General features: G+C 45.2%; 2 protein-coding genes across 2 annotated transcripts in view; one reads left to right on the plus strand and one right to left on the minus strand.

The window, feature by feature from the left end:
- The first annotated feature begins 1,307 nt into the window (after window positions 1–1,307).
- SVOPL (SVOP like) lies at window positions 1,308–16,153 on the plus strand. The gene is made up of 13 exons (XM_009896386.2): window positions 1,308–1,399; window positions 2,322–2,420; window positions 2,831–2,902; window positions 3,009–3,133; window positions 4,547–4,610; window positions 6,078–6,203; window positions 7,781–7,909; window positions 9,475–9,548; window positions 11,195–11,397; window positions 12,529–12,640; window positions 13,919–14,000; window positions 15,514–15,603; window positions 15,944–16,153. The coding sequence occupies exons 1-13, from the start codon at window positions 1,370–1,372 to the stop codon at window positions 16,151–16,153; spliced, it is 1,416 nt and encodes a 471-aa protein (XP_009894688.2). The 5' UTR covers window positions 1,308–1,369.
- Window positions 16,154–19,236: 3,083 nt separating this feature from the next.
- The window catches only part of TRIM24 (tripartite motif containing 24), a 58,055-nt gene continuing 56,565 nt past the window's right edge, over window positions 19,237–20,726 (minus strand). The window contains exon 19 of the mRNA XM_054167909.1: window positions 19,237–19,943. Coding sequence (XP_054023884.1) covers window positions 19,734–19,943 — 210 coding nt within the window. The 3' untranslated portion in view covers window positions 19,237–19,733. The remainder of the gene's footprint in view (window positions 19,944–20,726) is intronic.

Consider the following 20,726-nt stretch of genomic DNA (forward strand, 5'->3'; position numbering starts at 1 on the left):
GCACTATGTACTAAGTGGCTCAAGAGTTGGGGGGGGAGGGAATTGTACCACCACAATATCTTCCAGCAGCTATCTTAGAAAAAAAACCCTCCACATTTGAACATATCTGTTTGCACTCCAGTGTGGGATTCCAGCAGCAGCTGAAATGGCCACTGCACCTCAAGAGTCAGAAAATGCGATTGGCTTGGAAGAAATCCACATGGAGAGACAAGAAACCCCAAAAGGCAGGTTTGCATTGGCAGAATGAGAAATTTGAGTCCTCATTTAGCCAGGGTAGAGGGAGGGTCCTCAGTACTGGCACTTCAGCTGCCTAAAACCTCTGTATGTGGAGCCACAAGCATCAGCTTCACCCTGCTACTCTCCCATCACAGCTACCAGGCTGGTGGCAGCTACTTAGGCACTGGGAAAAGCTGGCTGGCTTGGCTTTTCTCAGGCTTTCACTTTGTGTAAATATTTTATTATACCTGTAATTCAAGGATTTATTTTTTTTTATGTGTATAATTCATTTTTGAAAAGAAAAATATTCTATTTCAAAAACATTTTAAAGAAAATGTAGAAAAGCATTTAAAAAAAGTTCTGCAGCTGGAAAAAAAAAACACAAACCAATATACACACACACAAAAATTTCTTCTGGAACTCTGCAGTATGGTTCTGTTCCATTTCAGAAGTAACGTTAATGGGTTTGAAATGTACTGCCAGAAAAATATGTGCAGCTATGACTTTACTTAAATAATGGTTTTAAAGTATACATATACTGAAAGCTTTCTACCAGATCTGTTTATAAAACCATCCCAGCTCTGATCTTCAGATGCTTTCTCTTGAAACTGGGGGGGAAACTCAGAAATAAAGGCTTTGGAGATGGAACTGAGCCCACAGCCCCTGGTTGGGATTGTCTTGCAGGCCTTAGACCTGGGGCAAGCCCCAGCTCACACTGCCTGTGCTGGGGTTCATTCCCCAAGCACGCAGTGGGGCTGAGCCTCACAGCAATTTGGGCAGAGGAAGATGGCTGAACATTGCCCAGATGCAGTTTCAACCATGAGTTTCCAAATGAGCTCAGTACATGGCTGTCCTTTCCCCATGCCCAGCCCGCCACTTCCCTTGCTGGCTGCTGTTTCAGCAACCCTCTGACCACCTGTGTGCCCAGTGGCTGGTCAGTGAACACATAACTGGTAGACATTCCCAGCCTTTTTCCTGGTGTGGTCCTGCAGTAGCATGAAAAACATTGATATTTCATGAAGAGAAGGTACAATTTGACTGGTGATGTGGGGTTTTTTTCACCTCTGTCTTTCTTTCCCTTTGGTGTTCAGGGCAGAAGACATTTACAGTGGAAGAAGCTGTGGAAACCATTGGGTTTGGGAAATTTCACATCATGCTTTTCCTGATCATGGGCAGCACTGGGGTAGGTCTCTGCTACTGTCTGTACTAGCCTTTAAAAAATGCTCATCAATCATTTTCTTCAAGCACAATTTCTGCTGTTGTAATCCTTGGCTAAAATCAATATTGGTAACAACTGATATTGGACAATCAAAAGCGGATCAGGTTGGCTCAGAGCATCCTGGCCTGGCCCCTGCCCTGTAGCAGCATTGACCCAAGCAGCACTAATAGAGCACATCTTGAATAGTGCCTGAGGAGTAGGTACAGCCTCATGACTGCATTTTTCAGTGCATCCCTGGGGCACCCCAACCTTGTGCAATCTGGCACTGAAGGACTACTCTCCTCTCACTCTTGGCTACCTGGGAAATTTCCTGACTAGCAGGAGCTTGTATTAACGTTTTGGAAACTTGAGACCAGGCTAGGGTAAAGACAGAATGAGGACATATTCATGAGGATGACTGCAGCTGAAGTGTAAAAGCCTCTAGCTATGTATAAATTATAGACTTCTTTCTTAACTAAAACCAGTTGCTGGGGCAAACAGCCAATAAAGCAATGAAGTATTTAATCAAAAACAGTTTTAAGAGGTCATCTTTGTGTTAGATGCTCAAATTCACAGCTGGGTACCTAACCAAGCAGCTTAGTTTTCAGAGATACTTGGAAGATCTTCTGCTAGCACAGCTAGTCTACTCTGTAAAGAATGAGACTTTTCAGCTTTCCCATACAGAAATACACTTAGATATTTGCTTTCTGTGTGCCTCTTTCCCCCCTCCTATCTCTGTTTCCAAGAGCTCACATCTTCCAGATTAGGTGCTCAGACTACTAAGCAGGCACCATGGATTCACAGGGCTGTTTTGACATGATGGGACTGCCATGGCTGCAGGCATGGTAGCTGAGGAGCTTTCCTCTGTGGGCTCTCTTCTTGCTAATGTGCATGCTTATCCCCAAAGGTGGCTGAAGCTATGGAGATCATGCTAATAGCTGTTGTGTCCCCTCTCATCAGATGTGAATGGCAGCTTCAAGACTGGCAGGTGGCTTTAGTGACAACGGTGAGTGGCTTGTGTTTCCCTCATGCAGGTCAGTCACCATTGTGGTCATTGTCAGGCACACATTTCTCAGTGGATCAAATAAATTCCTAGGGCTTCCTGTCAGGGACAAGAAAGTACTACCACTGTACAAAACCATTGACTTGAGTGTAGAAAACCAGTGATGTGAGTACACATCAATGTCCAGAGCTGTAAGGATTCACATTTTCAAAGTCCTTTCCATCCAGCCACCAGCTTTGAGGGTTGAAGCAGTGAGTGCCTACACAAAGTCAGTCCCTGAAAACCACCTTGCTCATGGTTCTGGGCACTGCAAGTTCATCCTGCTGCTTGGAAAGCATTCAATTCACCCACAGTTCAAATGGCTGAGCTGCCTGGTAAGTGTCACTCCACAGTTGTGTTTCAATTCCCCTTAGATGGTGTTTTTTGGCTACATGGTCTTCAGCATAGTGCTTGGGCTCCTGGCTGACAGGTATGGCCGCTGGAAGGTGAGTTGAGCACCCGCAGTCTGCACATCCTTTTCATGAAGCCCAGAGGAGCCACAGAGCTGTCTGCACCTGTGGTCTGATGACCCTAATGTTTCTCCTTTTGCAGATTCTGCTGCTCTCGTTCCTCTGGGCATCTTATTTCTCCCTGCTGACCTCGTTTGCTCCATCCTACATCTGGTTTGTGTTCCTGCGGGCCATGGTAGGAGGTGGTGTGTCAGGCCATGCGCAAGGGTAAGGCCATGCCTCATGTCACATAGCACGGGAGGTGGCAAGCCAGCCTGCATGGGGAGGTTAGCAGAAGCACACACAGACCCAAGGGCTAAGCTCATTTTGGCTGACCCTGACAGAGTGTTCAGTTTCCCTTGTGCTGAGCCTCAGAACCAATGACTGTGCTGCAACCTGGAGGAGAAAGCAGAGAAGGGGCCTCCATGGGGGCAACTTCCCACATCACCTTAGAATAAAAAGCTGTTCTGTAATTTCTCTGAATCCCAGTTGATCAATCTAAATTGCAGTTCCCAAGGACTCCCAAGCCCTGCAATAGAGGGGGCAGCTGGTTTATGTTAAGCCAGTGACAGAGGGAATATTAAGCACATATATCATAAAAACAATTAGACAGGTAACAGATGAGCAAAGTCTGCTTCCTCATAAAAAAGTCACAACAATTCTGCTTAAGTAGCAAATTCTTCTTGACCTGATGTAAAACATTCCCACTTAAATGAAACTTTTTACCCTGTTGGAGTGGGCAGGGGGATGCGAAGGGGGAGAGAAGTTCACAATATTAACAACCATTTCACTAGGAGCCTGGTGAAATAAATTATTTCTTTTGACTCTCACTGGGAAACAAAGAAAACATTTCAGTATCTTCCATGGTTTCTCCAAGCCTAATTACTGCCCACACAGGAAATCCCCAAACTGGTCATGTTGACCCAAGAACTCCTTGCCAAAGTGAAGGATAGGAGAGAGAGAGGTGGGAGGAGAAGATGCCCTGCACCTGGGTTGCACATCCACTGATCTCCTGGCATTGCCTCCCTCGCAGAAGGGCCCATGTTCCCTGGCCATGGAGACTGCTAATGATCTTAATGGGGACAAAGAGAAATTGCACCTTTTACACAATAGCCTAGATCAAGAGGCAACGTGGGTTTCTTCCCATCTGTCTCTTTCCAGCCAAGGAAGCATGATTCACACATGTGAGCTTGAGAGATGTCAGTGCCAAGCTCTCCCCAAAGGGCTTTCCAGCCATTTGATAAAAAAGTGGAAAACAGTTTTCTGTGTGGAAAAAATACATATATTCCCTATTTTATATTCATTTCTGCAAACTTATTCTGTCACTGCACTGACACCTCAATTAGCCACAGGACCTTGCCATAGGGTTTCTGATGCACAGACTGCAACAGTCACCTGCCTGTATCCTACAGCCATAGCCTGGGGGGGGATTCATGCTGTACATCTTCCTTATAATTTGGTGCTTGCTTGAGTGGAAGGTATATTGAGCAGGGATCCTCCATCTCTGGGTGCTCACTGGTGGAAGAGGAATGGTACTTTGTCTGTGGACAGCAACATCCAGCACTGACTGAACTGCTCCTTGATTAGTATAGAAATTCTCTTTATCTTTGTATTTCTGCACTTTTTTCCATTTTTTGCTAGGCTTATCATAAAGACAGAATTTTTGCCCACCAAATACAGAGGATACATGTTGCCTTTATCTCAGGTAAGAGTAAGCATGTTACTCTTCCTTCTAGTACCAAATCCTGGGAGATGTGTCCCCCTACTGCTTGGAAGTTGGGTCCCCAACAAACCAGCCTTTCTCTCAGACTATTCACACATGTGAACAGCTAGTGCTTGCTGCCTCCTACACTCCATAGTGTGGTGTCCTTGTTATTAAAGGTGCACACAGGCAGCTGCCTGCAGAAAAGAGGCAATACCTTCTCAAATAATTGTATGCTTCAAACATTGCATGGGGACTTTGAGTGATGGCTGACACCCAGCCTCTTGGTTGTCCTACTGATAACTGTGCTGCCTGCTGTAATGTGGCCAGTGCCAATGGGCTTTCCATCAAGCACTGGGGCTAGTGGCACCACCAACCTCCTCCTGGTCTGAGCTTATTCCTCTTCTCTTTGGACTTGTTTAAAGACAATTTATTAATAGGGTGTTTCTCAGTTGAGGTCCCAATCTGCACCTCTCCATGTCCTAACTTAGGGAAGGCATGAGGCTTTGTGCAGGGTAGGATTGGCATACATAGTCTCAAATTCTTCATGAGAAGAGGAGGAGGATTGTACTTGCTTGCTGGGCAAAGACCACAGCAAACATGACCTGGGCTGTTGCTTACTCCAGATTTCTGCAATGGGCACTTGCTGCATGTGCAAATGATCTGCAGAGGCCTCACCAAGCATGCAAATTCGTCTGACTGTTGAACCAAGTATGCAGTCTTGGTGGCAGGGATAATTTGCTTTTCATTACTGCCTGTTTGATCTCAGGGCTTCATGACCAAAGTGTTACCAGAAGCACAAAGGTTTATAAAAAACCTCCAATCTTGTATTTCTCCCCAGAAATTAGTTGTTTCTCTCCACACATTACTCATGAACTTGGTGTGAGTTCTCTGTATTTGTGGTTTGTGTTGGCTGAATTCCCTCAGGTGGTCCCCTGGAAAGGGACATGTCTCCCAGTGACAACAAGTGAACTTGGCAGAGAAAAGTATTTGCAGATCAGGGGGTCAGAGTCTCCATTGGTAGAGCTTGGCACTGAGTCTACTAGAGAGTCACTGACTTCCAGCAATGGAAATTTGGCCCATGTTTGCCTTCAGTACTTGTAAATCTGCTGCTTCCCCATAGAGATTTAGACAAGAGGAAAATTCATGGGCATGAGCATTAACAGAGAAGCTACTGGAAGGACACAACAAATGACTTTATGTACAATGGTAGTCACAGCAAGTTATCTGTTTTCATCTGGAGCTAATTAACACTATCTTCAACCATCGCTCCCCAAATCCTTGTCTTTCATTCCATCTTTCCTTCAACCCAAGCTCAGCTTCTTAGGCAGCCATTGAATGGCTCAGTTTGAACAGCAGCAATCCCCAGCACATATTCCCACCTAACTATGGGAAAAGATCATAAGGGTAGAAAATTATTAAATGATTGCCATGTGTTCATGTTTTAACCCCTTCCTTTCCCTGGCTAAGGTGTTCTGGTTAGCAGGATCCTTGTTAATCATTGGCCTGGCATCAGTGGTGAATCCAACCATCGGCTGGCGGTGGCTGATCAGAATTGCCTCCATTCCTGGCATCCTTCTCATCCTGGTGTTCAAGGTAGGAAATGCTCCCTGCTGCACTGCCACTGACCTGGTGTCTCCCCAGGCACCAAGAGGCATTGCTCTCCACCTTCTGAAAGCATGGGACTGTCATTGCTTCTTCCTCTCACTATTGCAGCCCTCTCACCTGGGGGACTTGGGAAGATACTGATGGCCTGGGGCAGAGGGGTGAGGGGTGGTAGTGAAGGTGCTGCAAACCAGCTGCTGGGGAGATTTCACCCTGTGCAAGATGGCTTGGCTTGGCTTTTCAAATGTTTCTGGCTTTACTGCTCTGCTGTAGCTCTCCAGCATCCCAGACTCCAGTGTCCAGGGACCATGGTGATGGGCCAAGCACTGAAAGGAAGACACTGTAGACAGGGTAGGCAAAAAACCACAAGTAATATCTTCAGTCTAGCACTGGCCACAGCACATCCTCTTCAGTCCTTAGAGTTCCTGAGTAAAGAAACCTCAGTAAAGTGTTTGCAGAGCAAGTGGGTGTCAAGACCAACTGCAGCTTCCCCAGGTTTACTCATGCCTCAGAAATACCAGCCTCAGACATAAGGACCATCTCATATTTGGGGAGTTGTGTGCTTGTGGGCACTGCAGTGCTAAGCTGTGGCTGGGGCAAGCTGTGATGATATGAAAGCCCTTCCAGCAGCTAAACAAATGCACAAGTCCTTTTGGGGTGCTACCTGGGCAGGCAATATTGGATACTGGGAAAAGTTGGTCAGGCACTGGAATAGGTTGTCCAGGGAGGTGGTGGAGTAACTGTTCCTGGAGGTGTTAAAAATGTATCTAGACATGGCACTTTAGGCTATGGTTTAATGGCCATGGTGGTGTTAGGTTGATGGTTGGAATCAATGATCTTAGAGCTCTCTTCCAACAATTCTACAATTCTATGATAAATGCAAGGTCACTGTGAACATCCACCCATATCACTTTGACATCTGGGTTCCCTGGTTATTTTTGCCTGAAAAATTAGGTAGCAAAGCTTTCTAGTCCCAAGGAAAAAAAATCAGTGGGCATACATCCCTTTAAAAGGTAAGTCTGTAATTCATATTTCAGTGATACAGATGTAATAGTTTAGAATTTAATAGAGCCATCATTTAATAGAAAGGTATTTTATTTTGGAGGTGTGAGTGAACATTACAAATCCTAATGATGAGTGAGTTGGGTCCTAAATTTCCTTCATGTCTTCCCTTTTTTTCAGTGGCCTTGTTGAATCTGCCAAGACTTTTGCTTAAGTGATGCATGCTTCATCTCCTTCTGGAATTTCAATTAATTAGGGGTTGTTTTTTGTTAAACCTGGGTCTTTGACTTCCCCCTCTCCCTAGTGCTTGTCTCAGATGGCTTGGCAGCAGACACCTGGGAGCTGGATCAAGAAATGAGTTTGTTCAGCAGAGTGATTCCCCCACAACAGGCCGTATGGGAGCTGGGGTACCCCAGGGCATGGCTAGGGAGGAAAACAGCAAAAGAATGCTCAGGTGGTGCCCTTTACTCAACCTCACCAAGCTCTTGGGCATGACAGGAAGCTGTGAGTATAGTTAAGTGGACAGAGAGGTGCAGAGAGCCTTTCTAATGCCAGTCTGCTTTCAGTTCATCCCAGAGTCTGCACGGTACAATGTCTCCAAGGGAAACATGTCAGCTGCTCTGGCCACACTGCAGAGGATAGCCAAGATGAATGGGGCAGTGATGCCTGAGGGGACACTGAGGGAGCCTGCCAAGGTAAGTTGAGTGCACAGGACTGCCTGGCTCCTCCGTCCTAGACAGGGCTGCCAGCATCTGGCATTCAGGGAAGGAGTGAAACTGCCAAGCATGTCTTGCTCTGCCTCTCTTCCTCACCTTGCCCGATTTCTTTCCAAACAACTTTTGAATGTGATGATGAAGGTGTCATTCTTCTTTTGGAGAGACAGTAATCTTGGTCCTCAAAATGGAATTGAGTTTTCTAGGGCTTTTTTTTGCATTCTTTTGGTCACTCAGCAAAATATCATGCTGAGAAAAGATTTATTTCCTCTACCACAAGAATGGCTCCCAAGAAAGCATGTCTTGCCTTATTGCCCATCCATTCCCCAGGGGTGTCCCCTCTGCCATGAGACCTGGAATCTGCCCGCCAGGCTCCCTCTCAGGGCTTTTGATCAGTCAGGCTGCAAGTGTCCTTGCCGTGACATCAACCCAGCACTCCCAGAAGTTACTCCCAGCCCCTGGCTGGGCTTGTCAGCTGTGTCCCAGAACCCCAGATTCTGAGTGTGGAACCATGAACCAGCAGAAGACAGTCAAACCAGAAGAAGCCATTTCACTGATGCCACCATTTATACTCTTAAACACCTTAGCAGCTCAGGAGTTGATCAGAACTGGGCCAAAATGCTCAAAAGTGTGTGTGGCCCCCAAAGGCTGCTCTCCCTTACCTTCAGTCTGGGCCCCACTGACTTCAGGGTGGAGGATTTAGTGAGATGGCACCTTTGACCCACAAGAGAGGAAGATTGGACAAAACTATTCTCCAGGGCCTCAAAAGTATTATCCAGCTCTTCAAAGTCCCTTTCCTGGACCTCTTTTCTGTTTATTCAATCCCATGGGCACCAAGTATTGTCCTTAGCAATTCAAGCAAGATGGTGCTATTGTATTTGAATTAATTTGGATTAAAACTTCCCTGTAGTTTAATTGAACTTATGTAATGCACCCACATTGACTGTGGGAAGGGTTTTGCTAGTTGTGCACCCTCTCAGGCTTAACCAGTGATGTGGAAGATAAAAATAAAGGCTACCCAAACCATTCCTGTGAACTTGTCTCCCCATGGCGGTGGATTGCCAGGGCAGCTGGTGGCTCTCTCCCAGTGCCTGCTTGTGTCTCTGTTCACTGGCATTTCAGGCCTCCCAGCAAGATGTATGTGGCTGCAGACTTGCTCCACAGACAGAGCAGTGGTTGCTGGGCCACTCTCCCCAGACTGGGGCAAAAGGAACTAGCAGTCCTGGCAGTGCTGGCTCCCCAGCAGCAACCTGGTTCCTCTCCAGCATCATTATGGAGTCCACACCATTGGGAGCTAGAGGACCCAGGAGTGCTCAGGGTACTCTTCTGCTCTCTACCCTTTGCAGCACACCCTCCTGTGGGCATCCTTTGTAAAGGGGGCTTTCCTCTCTGGAGGGCTGATGGGGTGCTGTGTTGTCAATTTGTCTGAGCCATCAGAAGCCTGGGGTGAGGGCTAGGGTGAGGGCAGGGGAAGTCTGCTCTTGCAGAGCATTGGCCCCTGTATTAAATACACCTTTAAAAAAAAAATTACTGTCCATGATTTGCAGGAAAGGAGAGGAAGATTCAAGGACCTCATCCACCCCAAATACCTCAGAACCACTTTGCAGATATGGATCATATGGTACAAAAAGGTTTGGGGTTGGTTGGCTTTTTCCCTCTTTTGCTTACGAGAGAAACATGTGCAAAAGTCTTCCATTGATTCTGCCATTGCAAGGCAGGACTTCTGCCTCAGGAGGTGGCATCAGATCCTTGGTAGCCAGAACAGGGGAGTATGTAGATATAGGTCACCACTGGCTTGTCCTGATCTCAGACCATGCCTCAGGCATCTTTTACCAATCAGTGTTAACACAGGTAGGAAAAGGCTGGGCATCCAGGATGGGGCAGGGCACTGTCAGTTGTTCCTCAGGGCAACGCTGGACTTGATGATCTTAGAGATCTTTTCCAACTGAAATAATCCTATGACTCTCTATGGTAAGGTGACTCAGGGGAGGTGATCTGAGAGCCAGATGAGAGCTGTGGGAGAGAGCCCATGCCTGCTTGTGGCATGCACCAAAGATGTGCCTGTGATTCTACTTCTCTTCCTGGTGTAAGCTTATTCTTCTCAAGAGGAGGGGAAATGCACCCCTTTTGCATTCCAGGCAATCTATCAGTGGAACAGGGCTCCAACAGAAACTCATTAACCATTACCAGTGGCTGGGGAAAATTAAGATTGAAGAGAGATGGTTTCATAAGCAATGTTCCAGTAGCTGCATGCAAGGGTAATACATGTTTCATTGACTTTTCTGTCTGGAATGGAAATGTATAAATAATAGGTCTGTGGGAAATCATTGACCCAAAATGTTGTTAAGTCAGGCTGTGAATTTTTTATGTGTTTTTCCCCTCAACTTGAATAAGTGGTATGAAATATCTCTCTTTTTGGTTTTTTTTTTAATCTTCCTTTCTCTCGTAGTCATCTCAGGAGCTGCTGGCATGTTCCAGGTTTGCATTTGCAACCCTCAGTGCCCTGATCATACCCCACCTCCACAGGCAGCTTGTTTCCTAGCCCAGATTCTGTTGTTCATTTCTGAAACTGCCAGGGGGAATAAAAAAGTGAAAATTATTTCTCAGCCTGCTTGTGATTAGACGTCTAGTCACATTGAATTATCTGATAATGACACAGCCAGGCTGCCATCACCAGTGCTGTGTTCTTGACAGTCAGCCAGGGTGTGATGTGAGCCTCTCCAGCCAGTTAATGAAAACTCCTTTTGAAAAGCCCTGGGCAGAAAGGATAAGGACTGAAAAAGGCCAGGAGAGGTGCTTCATGTGAGCTGCAAGCACCAAGGCCTCATGATAAGATTCTGTGGCTCTTGAGGGAAGGGCTGGTTTGTCTCCACTTACTTACAGCCTTGTGTGAGGAAAGGGACTAAGTGGCATGCTCTCCCAGCATGCCTCCAACAGGTCACCTGCTGCAGAGCAAGAAACAGCACTAAGGAGCAAGGAAAAGACAAGATATGAGTTGGGCCAGGGTCCCCCAAGAAAGTGAGGTGCATGGACAAAAGACAAGATATGAGCTGGGACATGGTCCCCTGAGGAAGATATGTGCATGAACATAGGCGGCAGTGGTGTGCTCTGTGTGGGGTGACCATGGTGGATGCACAAGTCACTGCTAGGCTCAGGCAAAGGGCGCACATAGTGGGGGTCACAGTCCCCACCCCCCCCAAACTGTTCTTATTTCACTTTCCTCACCTTCCCCGGTGCTGCTGCTCATTGCAGTGTTTCTGCCCCCAGGCTCGGCATAGCTTTCGCGTACTACGGCGTTATATTGGCCAGCGCGGAGCTACTGCAGCGGGACCTCGTCTGTGGCTCTACAGCACCGCCGGTGCAGAACCCTGGCAGTGACCCCGAGGAGAGCCGCAGCCCCTGCTACTGCCGCTTGTTTGGGCCCCTCGCCTACCAGACCATGATCATCAGCACAGTCGGAGAGATCGCACGTGAGCTCTTCTCCCCCCGGCCCCGCCACTCCCTTCCACAGCCAGCCAATGCTCACAGCCGGGTTTGGAGTTCTGTAGGCATTCAGTGATGCGCCAGAGGCTGGAACATCCCTTAGCATTGCTGGCAGCTGCTAGGCACAGGCTTTGCAAATGATAGCTTGGGGATACAGGCCGTGAGCTGGTGGCAAGGGACGAGAGGGCATTGCTCCCCAAGTGAATAATTCAGCTTCTGATGACAGCAGGGGTCCTTCCAGCAGCACAGCCAAAGACTTTCTTTGCAGTTAGCCTTGGATAAACTCCAGGGGAAATTGCTCCTAACTTACCAGAACCAAGCTTAGCTTCCCAAATTCCCAAACATGTAGTTTTTGGAGTCACAAAAAAAACAAGGACTGCAAATAGTCAGATTGCTGTAATTGAATGCACCACACAAGCTGCCCCACTTGCCAACAGATGGTGGCCTTGGGATCAGGTCATGTGCAGAGCACCACAGTAAAGAACAGCGAATGGGGCAAGGAATGCATAGCAAACAAAAATGCCTCTTGGTGCAGCCTGCCCAGGAGTGCTGGGAGATGGCAGGATGTCCAAAAGGCACCCATATAGCACCTCTGAAAGAACTTAGCACTGTGTGTGGGTCCAGTATTGCAACACACCTCAGAGATGAACATTTCCCCTAGTTCACATCTCAGCAACTGAGCTACAGAGCAACTGCATGCTGAATCTTGTAGGTGCAGCCAGGTTGGGACCAAGCCCCATGGAGGTACTCAACAGGACCCACTCTGGGCCTTGGTGTTTAGCTGGGCTATGGCCAGAGGAAGCAAAAACACTCAGGCCTGCAATGGTCACCTAGCAGGTGCCTTCCTCACATGGCTCATGACAGGCAATGGTGTCCTGCCAGTGTAGTTTTGGGGAAGGACAGGCTCTATCCTCTGGGAGGAAGGACAAACGTGGGACAAATTACAGGGTGTGGCTCCAGCACAAGAATTACAGAGTTTGTGCATTTTATAGAGTGTTTGGTAGGCACTGGGGGTTCAGAGAGGTATTTTTGAGGCACAGTGTGTAAGGTCTATCAAGACAGACAAGCATTGCAGTTAGGTCATCTAACATTTCTATGATTTTCCTATTTATCTCCAGTAAATCCTTTGAACATTCTTGGCATCAATGTTCTTGGCAGACGACTGAGCTTATGTATCACCATGGGATGTACAGCCCTGTTCTTTCTTCTCCTTAATATCTGCACCTCAAGGTAGTCTGGATCAGCATGTGGGTCTTGCTGGAGGGGGGTGTGAAATGCTGGAGGAAGAGAGCAGTACCTATGGTATTCTCAGGTCACCAGTTGGTCACAGCAGTAATCTTTGTATACCTGAAAAAAGCTCTCCTCTGACTGGCTCCCTCCTCTTCCTGAGAAAGCTGTTGCAGGAGATGCTATGAGGCAACACTGTGCAGGAGGGGCTCACTCCTACTACTGAGCCTGCATGGCTTCCCCTAAGCACATTGCAATCTGTACTCTACAAACCTAGAAAATTAAGAATTATATGAACAACATTCACTAGAAAGAAGTAATATTTTTCATGCTCCTTCCCCCCCCCACCCCCCCTTTCTTTTTTTCTTGCAATGCTGCATCTGTCTCCTCTAACTTGAAAGTCACAAAAATACCCCAAGGACTGCAATAGTCAGATTGCTGTAACTGAATGCACCACACAAGCTGCCCCACTTGCCAAGAGATGGTGGCTTCAGGAGCAGGTCATGTGCAGAGCACTACAGTAAAGAACAGCTAACAGAGCAAGGATTTTGCTAGGTATATCTCCACTTCAAGAGCAGCTGGAGGCATCAAGGGAAAGGGTGGTGTGAGTGCTGTAATTATCCTGCTGACGTGTGAGGACGTGCAAAACAGACCATTCTCAAACTGCCAGACCTTAATGGTTTCTAAAAATCAGAATGGCTTTGAGCTGAAGCCTCCTCTGAACTGATAGCTGCTCATCACTGGTGTACACCCCTGTCACTTGTCATATGGGCCACTGGTTACAGAGGCTGCTGAAACATTTGAGAGCTGGAGTGGGAAGCTGAAAATAGTTGTTAAGCTAACAAAGCCTTTGTCAGTAAGCTTACAGTCACTAGGTAAGGTATTGGCCTCTGTACTGCTATTACTATATTGTTTTTCATGCAACATCCTGACCATCATATTTGCATACAAGTTTTATAAACAGATGGAAAGTGAGGGCTAGGCTGGAAGTCAGACTTGACTGTAATGCTGAAGGCACCAGCTGACCCACCATGTCCTGTTCAGATCATTCTCTCCACCCTTTAACACTAGCCTATAAGAAACTTAACATGCGGCAGTCCATTGCTAAACATGCCTTAGCAGTGGACTCAAGCAAGATTACATGTCAGCTGTCACCTTTTCCTTGTACCTTCCCTTGTATTAAGCTGGTAAAAGCCTTTTGTACAGCACATGCATTGGGCTGTCCCTGCTGATCACCGCTCAGTGATACAAACTCTTTGTTCTGCATGGCTTTCTCTCCAGCACAGGCGTGACTGGGTTCCTCTTCATGCTGCGTGCCTTGGTTTCAGCAAACTTCAACACCATTTACATTTACACAGCAGAGGTAGGTCTACCTGAAAGAACATTAAGCTGCTCTGAGACATGAAAGCTCACTTGCTTATATCCAGCAATGCTGCCATAGTTAGTGACTAGTTAGCAGCATCTTTCTTGAACTGCCTCTCATTTCCTTCTTACACTGATTCACACGAGAGAGCTGAGAAGAAATCAGGTAACTAGAGATAACAAGAACAGATGTCCTATTCAGCACCTCACTTAATGGAGGTGTTTAGGAAGAGACTGGATGGGGTGCTTGGTGCCATGGTTTGGTTGATTAGATAGTGTTGGATGATGGGTTGGACTGATGATCTCAAAGGTCTTTTCCGACCTGGTCTGGTCTGGTCTATTCTATCCTATTCCTATTCTATTCCTATTTCTATTCTCTTCTATTCTCTTTATTCTCTTCTATTTCTATTCCTATTTCTATTCCTATTTCTATTATTTTCTATTCCTATTTCTATTCTATTCTAATTCATATTTGCCCTTCATACAATTTTGGAGCCATGAGCTCTGTGGGTTAAGTATGCATTGTTACTTTTTCTTACTGTTTTCAAACACTTGTGTGGATTTAAATGTATTGCCTTGCAGCTTAAGTAAAGAGGTGATAAAAAGCAATCAGAAGTAGCTCCCTGTGCTTCTTTTCATAGTACACTATTATTTAAGCATGTGCCAGGCCTGAAAAAATACCATGCTTCAATGGTCTTCAATTGGATGCTGTTGATGTAAAGCTCATTGCTGCAACGGCCATATTATAGACCAGTACTACTCACAATTTAATCAGTGATCAAAACCAAACTTGGAAATCCCATCTGGTCCCAAGCCTTGACTTATCTGGAATTACCTTATCCTCCACTGGCTTGGCCCACTAAAGTATTTAAAGAAAAGCTTCCATGAGTATACTTGCTAAAATATAATAGAACTTTTTTAAGTTAAGCAAAATATAGGCTTAAGTGTTTTATTGGCCCAGCTGTTTGGGAAATGGGGGGAAATGCACAAAGCACATTCTTCTAAGCCAGGAGATTTCTTCTGGGGATGTTATTCTTTCTCCTCCTTCTAAATAAAATATTAGAAGTGCTGTGAGGCAATATAAGGAGGCAGTTTTGAGGTCTGCAGACAATATCCTTTCTTCCTGCTTTCTGGATACAGGGCCTGGCAATATAAATTGAATTTGTCCTTTAGCACCCAGCCTATCTTCTGTGACTTTGATGTGAGCTGCCTTAGCACAGCTGGGGGAAAGGTGTTGGTATGGGTGATAAGCAAATATCAGGGGAATTGCATCCCCCTTTGACTTGGTCTAAAACTTTACTTGGGGCATAAAATAGCAGGTTTGTAATAGTATAAATGAGATTCTTTCTTCCCTTTCATCTTATCCCACTAGCTGCCCTTGATAATGCACTGGGTCTCACCAAATTAAAACTACCACAAAACAAAATAAACCCCATGACAAACCAACCAACCAAAAAACCCCAAATCAAACCATATACCATTGTTGCACTAATCTGCTTTCTGACCTGTTTTAGGTTTATCCCACCACAATGCGAGCCCTGGGGATGGGAACAAGTGGGGCATTGTGCCGTGTTGGAGCTATGGTGGCCCCATTTATATCACAAGTAAGAGCACTCTATGTAATGTTGGCAAATATTGTGCCAATCACAGCCATCAAATATACAGAGATGTCCTTAAAGTTCATCCCCCAAAAAAGTATTCACTTTCTCCATCAACTTATTAGTTCTTCATCTGAAGTTTATAGAGTACTTATGTGGTCTTTGCCAGGTGCAGACCTGTGAAAACCTTCCCAGAGCTCATCTTGCTTGTATTTATTACTTTCGGAAATCTTAGATTCACAAGATACTGTTTTTCTGTTGTTGAGTATCTCTGGTATGTGTGTCCATTCTTTGATTACTAAGTAACTGCCAGCCCCACCATACTGAACTGTTCATCTGCCTCCAGGTTCTCATGAGTGCTTCATTTGTTGGGGCCCTGTGTCTTTTCTCAGCTGTGTGTGTCGTGTGTGCAATCTCTGCATTCACGCTGCCCATCGAGACCAAGGGCAGGGCACTGCAGGTTTGTATTGCCACTTCAGGAGCTCCTGCTTATCTAAATGCTATTCAGAGACTAGTAGACTGTGATTCAGTCAGAATCCAAACTAAGGTCTCCTGACGCCTCATAAGCCAAAATAAAGCCTGATAGGAAAGCAGGAAAGGAATGTGCCGCTGCAGCAGCTTAGAGCACTCTCATCCAAACTACCTAGAGCTCATTTCTCTAAAGAGCAAACAGAAGACCTGGCCTACATCCCAGCTACTTCATGCCAGCATGTTAGCTTCAGCCAGTGCAAGTCCCTCTCTGATAGTATCTCTAGTCCTGACTTGAAGTTACTGCTTCACAGGCACATATTTTGGTTGCTGCAAGGAGATAGGCTAGCACCTTCAACTACCAAATTCAGGCAAAAGCCCCAACTGCATTAGTCCATTAGCTAAGCCCTTGTGGGCAGCACTTCCTATAAAGCAACCAGTCAAAACACAAAAGACTAAGGGGGCAAGTGAAATTCAACCCCATGCACAGAGGCCAGAAAGCCACTTAAGACCTTCAAAAGGTTGGATTTACAATAATTACTCAGCAAAACACTTCATTAAATCTACTTGAGACCTAAAAGGAAAGCTTTTATTCAGCTACAGTTACATTAACTTTGGCTAAGAGTAGTTGAGATAAATGGGAGTGTAATGATTCATTAATGGGATCCCCCATTTTCCTGGGGACTTCGTAGCAGTATTATCCTCCTTGCTACAAATGAGAGCTCTAAGCTCCAGCTGCTGGCCTTGACATGCAGTCAAAAGGAGAGAAAAATAAAAAGCTACAGAACCAGTTGTGTGCTCTAGAATGCCACCATTAGACCTTAAATTCAACTTGCTAAATCTTGAGCTTGTGGGCATTTGTCAATGTAGTCACTCAGGGATTGCTGAATCATGACTGTTGAACACATTGTCTGAGGGCCTCACACAGGACAGTCAACCAATCCAGGCAAGAATCTAAAAACATGATGTAAAAGCCTTTTTAACATGGCAATATTTAGCCCTATGGCTCAGGCAAGGGCTGTGTTTTGTAAAAAAATAGGTCTACTTGAATCAAATACAAAAATATGTAACTTTTTTTGGAAATCTAGCCAATTACAGCTATAAAGCACAACTCTTCTTGTTTCGGTTTATTGTGACAGCATCAGGCCACTCTCAAAGCACTCGTAGGGATTGCCTATCAGAGGCAAAGCCTTTTGAACATATCCAAACATTATGATGTTCCCCTGTATCCATTTCTGTTGGGTTTCATGTGGTTATTCATGTGCTGTTTTCTTTTCCCTTTTTAGCAAGTAAAATGAGAGCGAGTGTTTGGAGTGGGTAGGAAAGAAAAATAAACCTCTGGCAGCTTGTCATTTCCTGTGAGCTACAGTTCATGTCGATTGCTTCTTCATACCCTTTCCATTATGGAAAAATTGCAACTGAACAGTGCAAGAGCTATGATTTGTACAGACAAATGGCACATTTCTCGAGGACATTTCCTCTCCTGTGATTCAATAAAAAGATGCTTTCCACCTGTCCTGTGAAGCAAGATGGAGACTCTTTAATACTAGTGCTAGTAGTAGCGTAGTGATGCTACCCCCCGCCCCAAAATAATAATAAAAAAAGGAAAACAGACAAAGGTGGGCAGAATACACAGAATGTCAGGGGTTGGAAGGGACCTCAAAAGATCATCTAGTCCAACCCTCCTGCCAGAGAAAGATCACCTAGAGTAGGTCACATGGAGACACATCCAGGCAGGTTTTCAATGGCTCCAGTGGACTCCACAGCCTCTCCGAGCAGCCCAATCCAGTGGTTAGTCACCCTCACAATGAAAAAAAATCTTCTTATGTTCAGGTGGAACCTCCTGTGCTCCAGCTTGCACCCCCTGCCTGTTGTCCTGTCATTGGACATCACTGAGAAGAGCCTAGCTCCTGTCACCCAACACTAGCTCTTCACGTATTATAAACATTAATGAGGTCAGCCCTTACCAGGCTAAGAGCCCCAGCTCCCTCAGCCATTCTTCATAAGGGAGATGTTCCACTCCATCATCTGGCCTCTTTCAAGCAGTTCCTTGTCCTTGAACTGAGGGGCCTGGAACTGGACATATTCCAGGGCAGAGTAGAGGGGTAGGAGAACCTACTACCTTCTAATACACCCCAGGATACCATTGGCCTTCTTGGCCACAAGGGCACATTGCTGGCTCGTTGTCACCCTTCTATCCACCAGAACTGCCCCAGGTCCTTCTCCAACCTATACTGGTCCATGGGGTTGTTCTTTTCCTGATGCAAGACTCTACACTTGGCCTTGTTGAATTTGATTGAATTTCTCCCTGCCTAACTCTCCGGCCTGTCTAGGTCCCCATCTGACTGGCAGCACTAAGTACAGTCTTTGCCAGAGCAGCTTGAAGGAATATAGTATTTCCTTTAAAAGCACAATAGCATTCCTCCACTACATATAGCATCTGTTTTAGTTACATTTAACATCTCAAACCTCAAAGCAGAGGCAATTTTTGAAGACTGACATTCAAAAGGAAAGTTAAGTCATACTTTTCCAGTGAAGGAGTGAAGCAGATATTTTCAAAGTTTACATAGACAGTAAGTAACTGGACTGTGCTGGAACACCTATGCTCCTCTCACCGGTATTTTTCCCTGAGAGAACAGCTTGAATGTGAAGCTCTCTAGGTCTCTACTTTTGCCTGCTTATGAAAAAAAAGGCAGACCAGAAAATGTAATTTGTCCTTATCTTCTGTTGAATTTAACACAGATTGATGCAGGGTTGAACAACAACATCTTTTTTCTCCACCTCTTCAAACTTGTGTACTTCTAAGTGAATAATGATGGCAGTTGCTTTCTGACAACAGACTATTAAGACATCTGGAAAACCAACAAGAGCTTGTGAACAGAAAGAAAGTTTGCTTCCCCTCTCTAAATATACACAAACTCTGATAGTTGCAAGCATTTTGCCCCTCAAGATTTTGCCATCAACTCCATGAAGCAGAGGTACATCACATTCGCGACACCTGTTAAACAAAATTATACAGGAACACCACTGTTCCTTGCTGGTGGTGAGAAAAATGGTGCAAACCAAGTACTCTGTCCTTTAATTCCTTCGTTAAAAACTCTCAAATTAATTTCTTTTTTTAAACAGGTGGTTTTAATACACTTTCCCTTACATTTTTTTAAAGGGCTTCTTTGGGGGCAACTACATTTTCACTGTACCAGTCAGTACTGCAGGACAGTAACATTACACCATCTGTTTTCATGGCTTGTGTTAAATACAGTACAAAGAAATCAAATTATGGCCAGCCACATGCCTTTGGTAAAATTAGAAGTCTGGTGAGATCACATTTTCTTCAAACTCAGAAAAACCACATGTTGAACCCATGTAATCTTTTAAAGTTCATTTCTATACAAACTTTTCTTCTTCAAAGTAAAGTTAAACAGCTGTCACCCCACACAAACAGCAATTTCTGTGCTGCTCCAGAAGCACGATGAAAGTTTGGAACTTCAAAGACGCTCTCCACATGCCTTGACCTCTATTAGTTTTGTGTTTCAGACAAGGGGTAGAAAGTCTAGCAGGTATATTCACAAACCTACAAGTCAAAGCAGTCACATTTATCCTCCTTTTCACAAGGAACAGCAATAAATATCCTTAGCTGTTAAAAACTGTTCTGTAGTGACCCAGGCAGCTCATTTCAGCAACTGACGGTCCTCTACTTTGAGGCGTTTTTTCCGGGGCTGTACGACGTCATCATCCGAGTCATCAGTAAGTTCTGGATTCTCTTTTTCACTCAGACAGCTGGGTTGTACAGGGAATTTTCTCTCAGGATAAAGGTTCCTTAGAAGTTCTTCAAAATACTCTTCGAGTTTCATGCCAGCATCAGCCACTTCTGAATCAGGCTGTTGGGTGAATTGACAACATCAATACATCAAGCAATAGCTTTATAACTTAGATCACATTAGGTAGTTAAGGTACTTTTACAGACTACTACTAAATAAATCAATCAGCAGTAATAATGGCAGCTGTGGAACACAACCCCAAAGAGCACAAGCCTGCCAAACAGAGAGACAAAGCAGATCTTTTGGGCAACATCCCCAATTACTTTTTTAATCAGATGTATTACCATCACAGTCAATTGTGAAAGCCACACTGCCTGAGTTCTGACAGCCCTATAAAGAGATTCTAAAAACTCTTAACTCCTGATTGAGGAAGGGGGAGAAGGCTGGTTAAAAAAAATGAAAACAAAAGAAGTGGGTATGCTGTGTTAAGAGTGCTTTGGAACGACAGCTTGAACTGCTAGAATCTCTTCCCTAGCTTACAAGTCTTTTTTAATTATGGTGAAAATACACTGGGACAGATGATGATAATTGTAAACTGGAAGACTAGGCAGTCCTAAAGTCATTCATAGCCACCATGCCTGATGGGTTTCCTGAAGTGGAGGTTACCATGACAAACATTTCGAGCTATTCAGGATGACTGGAATGGAATCCCATTGAGGCTGCATACAGAAGCCTTTATTCCTACTATAATTCTCTCATATTTTAAGGTACACTCAGTACCTCTACCCCTTTTTCACTTAGTGTTTCCTCATGTGCTATGGGGGATAACAATAATCACTCAACCTACACCTAGAAATCATAATGGTGAGGAAAGACCTCCTAGAGTGAGAATTCCACTGAATT

The sequence above is a fragment of the Dryobates pubescens genome, chromosome 15 (genome assembly GCF_014839835.1).
Source record: "Dryobates pubescens isolate bDryPub1 chromosome 15, bDryPub1.pri, whole genome shotgun sequence".
NCBI lineage: Eukaryota > Metazoa > Chordata > Aves > Piciformes > Picidae > Dryobates > Dryobates pubescens.

Coding starts and splice junctions, on each gene's coding strand:
- SVOPL (XM_009896386.2), top strand. CDS start 1,370: ATGCTTTTCCTGATCATGGGCAGCACTGGG. Junction 2,903..3,008: donor ACAGGTATGGCCGCTGGAAG/GTGAGTTGAGCA, acceptor CTCCTTTTGCAG/ATTCTGCTGCTCTCGTTCCT. Junction 9,549..11,194: donor TTGCAGATATGGATCATATG/GTACAAAAAGGT, acceptor TTCTGCCCCCAG/GCTCGGCATAGCTTTCGCGT.